Below are 5,695 nucleotides of genomic sequence, written 5' to 3' on the forward strand. Positions count from 1 at the left end.
CTATCAGTAGTTTATTGAATTACCATTAAAGTAAATAAGGAAAGAATTATAATGATAAAAATAAGTTTCCGAGGGTATTTTGCTTCACTCCCGATAGAATAGCAAATTTAGAGGAAGATGATATAAAACAGCACAGTTGCCAAATTTCAATCAGTTGAAGGCCACATAAGTTAAAACAAATGTTTGCCTAGCAACATAAGCATTCCGCCAACTCTGCAAGCCAGCAATTAATAAATCTGATTTATTTGATTTAAAGAAAACTTGTCAGGCTCTAAAAATTAATACAGATCCTTGTCTAATCAAAAACAAATAATTCAAATCAAGTTGTTGAATATTATTTTCAGGTTTATAAGTTCTGAGTATAAAAAAAAAACCTTAATTTATATTCAAGACACGGCAAATAATTTAAATAGAAGGCAAAAGGTTAAACTGGAACCTAATAGAACCATCTTTTACAAGTCAAGAATCAGCCGGGACCGGATTTTTATTTGTTTTTAATCAAAATGTGTTCAAGTCCTTAAGATCAGGTTTGTAAATATACGCTTGTACAGTTTACGTTTAAATTTTTATATGATACATACTTTTGCAAAAGCGATAAAAACTTTTTAAATATATAACTAATAGGAGTAAACAAGTATATTTTTATACAAAAGTTATTAATTAATAAATTGCAATCCTTGCAATTCAATAAAGCCAATGATAAAACAAGTATACAAAAAGTGTATTGAAATCAATCAAATTAATTTTTTTCATTTAAACTGTTTCATTTAAATTTTTATATGTAAAATCAAACTTTAAATGTTTAACTTAAGAAGAACTAGTCGCAATTTTTTTGATAACTAAAATCAATTTTAATGCATTTAAGAAAAATAAAAAGTATAGAACTTGTTAAAAGTTACTCATAAAGAAAAATAAAATACACCAATCTTAATTTAAAAAATAGAGTAGTTAAAAACAAACTACCTTATCATGATATCCTAACTTGGAGGTCATGATATCCTATTCTTTAACATCAACTCTTACACAATCTCGATTACTTAAAGTTTTAGTGATCGAGATATATTATAGAGATTTGATCTAATTCTAATCTGTGGCTGATCTAATTCAGCGGCCTGTGGGCTGACTTCAAAGTTTTGTTTTAATTAATTTAATTGTCAAAAACATATTTTAGTGTTATCCAGGGACGTAGCTAGCTCAAAAAAGTTACGAATCTACAAAAATTAAAACATCTGAAATGACGCGTGATAACATCCTAGCGGGAACACAGCAACTTAAGCTACCTCTAATGTTATTGAATTTAATCTGAAAATATGCAGTTATGTTAATACATCAAAAATGGAATGTTGAAGTACGAGTGATAAGTGTATACAAGGCATTTATTTTGCTCCACACCCTCTATGACTCTTTATGTGTTGCCACTTGTGTAAACCCAGAAAACATTCATTAAAAAAGTATAAGAAAATCACAATTTAACTCAAAAACATTTATATTGTTTTGAAAATCAAGCATTTAACGTAGTCAATAGTTACAACAACTAATGCAAATTTTTTTTGATATAAAATTGTATGATTTTGATTTTTGAAGCTACAGCTTCCATTAGAATCAATTTTGCAATGCAGCTTTTTGTCAAATTATAGCTTTAACGCGCTAAATGTTACATTTTGGATGTATTTCATTCGTTTAGTTTTTACGACACTAAAAATGCTAAAGAGTGCATATATGTCAAAATTATCTCTCAGGAGTGCATACCTAAGTATAAATGAATACTAAAAGCTAAGAAAGCAGAGTCTTTTCAAGCTGAATTAAAAGTAAGTTTTTTCGCACAAAGTATACATTTCTGCAGAAACGTACCAAGCTACGTCCCTGGTGTTATCTGTCAAAAAATCCACTGCCTAATGTTTTTGTTTAAAAAAAATTGTACTATAAATTTGTATCTAAAATTAAGTATTTAAATCGTTCCTTTTAATTTACGACCTGCTTACCTAAGGGTCTTAAGTATATATGGTTTTATTTAAATTATTATTAAAATTTAAAAATATTCTTTTTATGATCTACCTAGTTTATTTGTTATAGTCTTACTGTTTTACAGAATAATAATACAACCTTAAAAGTATACTTGCTTTAAGAAGTTATCTACTACAACATTTAAATAAGACATAAAGCTCCTTTAGGATCTTTATTACGAATAGTTTTATGAAGAAACATTTATATCAAATAAAAGAAAAATCAGTGGTAGAATAAATAGAAGTGATATATAATTAAAGTTAAAACTATTTAGTTTTTAAGTGTAACTGCACTTACAGTAAAAAATACCACTAAGTATTATGACGAGAGATATAAGAATTTCATTGTTTTTAAAACTTTACAATATGAAATGAAAAAAGAAATTTAAAAAAATTATAAAAAGTGCTTATACCATAACAAAGACACAAAACAACAACATTTAAAAGGAGTTATCTAATAAAAGCAAAACATAAATAAACCGGAAAGCTTAGAAAATTAACATTTTAAAATATATTTTATGAATATATTTTACACGTATTGCAATTTTAGTGGTGTACAGTTCCGAACAAGTTAAAGAACCTTTTAAAAATAAATTATTTTAATAAGAAAAAAGTAAAACAATTTTTTATTATAAGAACAGATTCTTCTTCAGGTTTTTTAATTTATCAAAATATAAAATGGGTAACTAGTTAAGTGAAAAAAGCAAGCATAAACTATTCTATTTTACCATACATCAGTTTCATATTAGAAAAAGGTATCACTTAATAAGCATTTTCTAATCTTGCTGTTTTTCGGCACTTATCAATAACCCTCCTCAGCATGAACTGTTCTCTATAGAGGGATCGAACATGTTTCAACATCACATCTAATTCAATGATATCTTTATCCGTAGCTACCACAAGATGATAGATTAAATCTTCAATAGCCTGCTCTTCAGCATAGGAATTTACAACTTGTTTATAAACAGGAGTTGTAGTTTGAACGAAATCATCAGGAGAAAGACTGTCTTGCTTGTTTTGAGTTTGATCTATTTCATCTTTCATTGTTACATTTTTTTCTTTTAGCAATTCCAAAGCTTGATCAGCTTGTCTTATTTCGTCTTTCAACATCTTTTCAATCTCTAAGACTTTCTGCTGACCATTCTTCAAATCTAACTCTGTCTTTTGAAAACTCTTTAGTTCAGTTGTAGCCTGTGTGTAAGTGTCACGCATTCTTCTCTTAAGCGTGTCATTGACTGCTGACCTGAGTGAAGCAAGAATCATGTTGTCATCAAGAGCTACATCACGTTGTCCAATTGGGGTTGGTGTTGGGTAGGGAGTGTTTGGGACTGGCTGACCAGTTGGGTAAGTTGGATATGGCAAGTAATTAGCAGGTTGTGTTGATTGTGGATATGGCGGACGAATACTTCCAGGCATTGGCATTGCAGGCTGATAATTTCGAGTTGGAGGACCTTGGGGGTTAGATGTTGGGTATGGCAGTGAAGACATGCGTGGAAAGCCAGTTCGGTAAGCAGGCGAGTGAGTTGGTTGACTTTGAGGTTGCTTTGAAAACACAGGCGGCTCCAGGCCAAAAGCTGCTCTCATGTTTTGAATAAGTGTACTTATGTTGTGTGACCTAGAGTTCCAATTATGTAAATAGTCCAAAAAAAGTTTACCATTGCCATCAACATGTTTTCCTTGTCTTACTTGCATTGTTTTTGTTGGCTGTACAAAGCAAATTGGTGCGGTATAAGGATGTTGCTCTTGAATCCATAAAATAACTGGTATATTATAAACACTATTTTTGTAAGATACAGGAATTGTACCACACAAATTAATCATTTCTCTTGTAGTACCATCATTATAAAAAAAATTATCACACTTAACTCTTAAATCTTTGTAATGGTAAATTGCTTGGTTGATGTCATTGATTGCAACGTCCATGTGGGCATACTTACCATGCATTTTTTGGCGTAAAAATGCATCATTATTAGCCATAATACCCTTTAAAAATGTTTCAATATTATCAGTGAACAACTTAAAACTTACTTAAATATTATATTTATAGTATAAAGTAGTGTTTGTGACTATTATTTTTCAATTAAATCTTTGAGCGAAAATTATTATCATTTAACATATATCTAAAATGAAAATATAACAAATTTAATTTTAATTAAATATTGCAAATAATCACTCTTATAGAAACTTTATCTTTAAAACACTTTTTTTCAAGTCTTATTTTTATATGGTTAGATAGACTACTTGTTACTTTTTATTGCTTGTCAAAATTAAAAGTAACTTTTGAGATATAAGCAACCAAATTTAGAGCCTTCAAAAGGTTCTTTATGGGAGGCGCAAATTAAAAGGACTCCTTCAGTTTTATAGCAATTGTTTTAAAACTTTTTCAGAGTTAATTTTATTAAATTTTAAAGAACTTTTAGGAAATATATTTTTAAATTTTTGTAAAAAAAATTTTCTTTTTTATTAAAAATAAACAAGTTTTTTTTTTTTAATTCTGGTCATAATTTTTTTTTTGAATTTTTTTTTAAATTTGCTTCTTACAAATTGTTTGTAATATTGAAAACTACACTTCCTAAAAATTTGAATTAAATTGATATGAGATAAATTTTTAGTATATTTTTCAAAATTCCGAGAAAATTGGCCTTGCAAATTTTTGATTCCTTTAAGTTGTATTGGAATTTTTTCACAAAACTTGTTATACCTCAAAATTTATTTAAATTTTTCATTTCTATAAAAAGTATTTTATAGTATATACACTCTAAGCTTTGAAATAAGTACTAATGTTAATTTTTGTAAAAATAATGTTGGAACCCCCTCCCCTATGCCCTTAAATAATATAGAAATATTAAAAATATAGTGAAATACTAACTTTTACTGCTACTTTAGTTTTTAATACAAATAAAATTTTTGTTGATACCAATAAATAATTAAAGTATACATATATGATAGATATTTTGTAACTTATAAAGATTTTATTGTTTTACATGTAAAAATTGATTATAACTCCAGGTTTTCCTTTTTTTTTTCAATTTCTTGAATTGTAATTATTTTTGTCAAAATTGTCAACTTCCAGGTTTTTTAAAGATTTCAGGTTTTTTGACAACCCTGAAGCATATTATTTACTATTTTCTTGGTTTTTTATACTTAATACATTTAGACCATTCTTGCTCACACTTACAATTGTATAAAACTATTTAATTATCAAGTGAAAACTATTTATTATCTTTTTTGAAACAACTACCTTCAAAAAACTTATTTGGTATTTAAAAGCTTAAATAACAATAAAATAAATTTTGAAGCAATGTCTCTTAATCTTAAATTATTACAGGGTCGCAACTCTTTGAGTCTATAAACTCTCCTAGCTCACCTTAAAATGTTCTGAATCATCCTGAGTTTTTTCAAATCCTTAAAAAATATTTTAATTTATCAAAATCAATAAAAACCAAGTTCTTCAACAAGACTAGTTATAAAAAAAAAACAATTTATTGAAATTAGATAACTAAATCTCATTCAAAGTCTAGAAAATAAACTAGCCAGAGATTTTCAGAACTTTCAAAACTATCCTACGTTTTTTATAATAAAACTAAACTGGCTGAAGTCATCCTGAGATAAAAAATCAAACTGTACTGAATTATACTGAGATTTTCAAAAAAATCAAACTGTCCTGAGTTAGTGTGTGGCAACACTGTTAT

General features: G+C 27.5%; 1 protein-coding gene across 1 annotated transcript; it reads right to left on the reverse strand.

The window, feature by feature from the left end:
* Positions 1–2,196: 2,196 nt before the first annotated feature.
* Positions 2,197–4,005, reverse strand: LOC145849783 (tumor susceptibility gene 101 protein-like). The gene has a single exon (XM_082954836.1). The coding sequence runs from the start codon at positions 3,978–3,980 to the stop codon at positions 2,766–2,768; it is 1,215 nt and encodes a 404-aa protein (XP_082810962.1). The 5' UTR covers positions 3,981–4,005; the 3' UTR covers positions 2,197–2,765.
* Positions 4,006–5,695: the final 1,690 nt, after the last annotated feature.

This window comes from Thalia democratica, chromosome 2 (genome assembly GCF_965202585.1).
Source record: "Thalia democratica chromosome 2, ktThaDemo2.hap1.1, whole genome shotgun sequence".
NCBI lineage: Eukaryota > Metazoa > Chordata > Thaliacea > Salpida > Salpidae > Thalia > Thalia democratica.

Coding starts and splice junctions, on each gene's coding strand:
- LOC145849783 (XM_082954836.1), bottom strand. CDS start 3,980: ATGGCTAATAATGATGCATTTTTACGCCAAAAAATGCATGGTAAGTAT.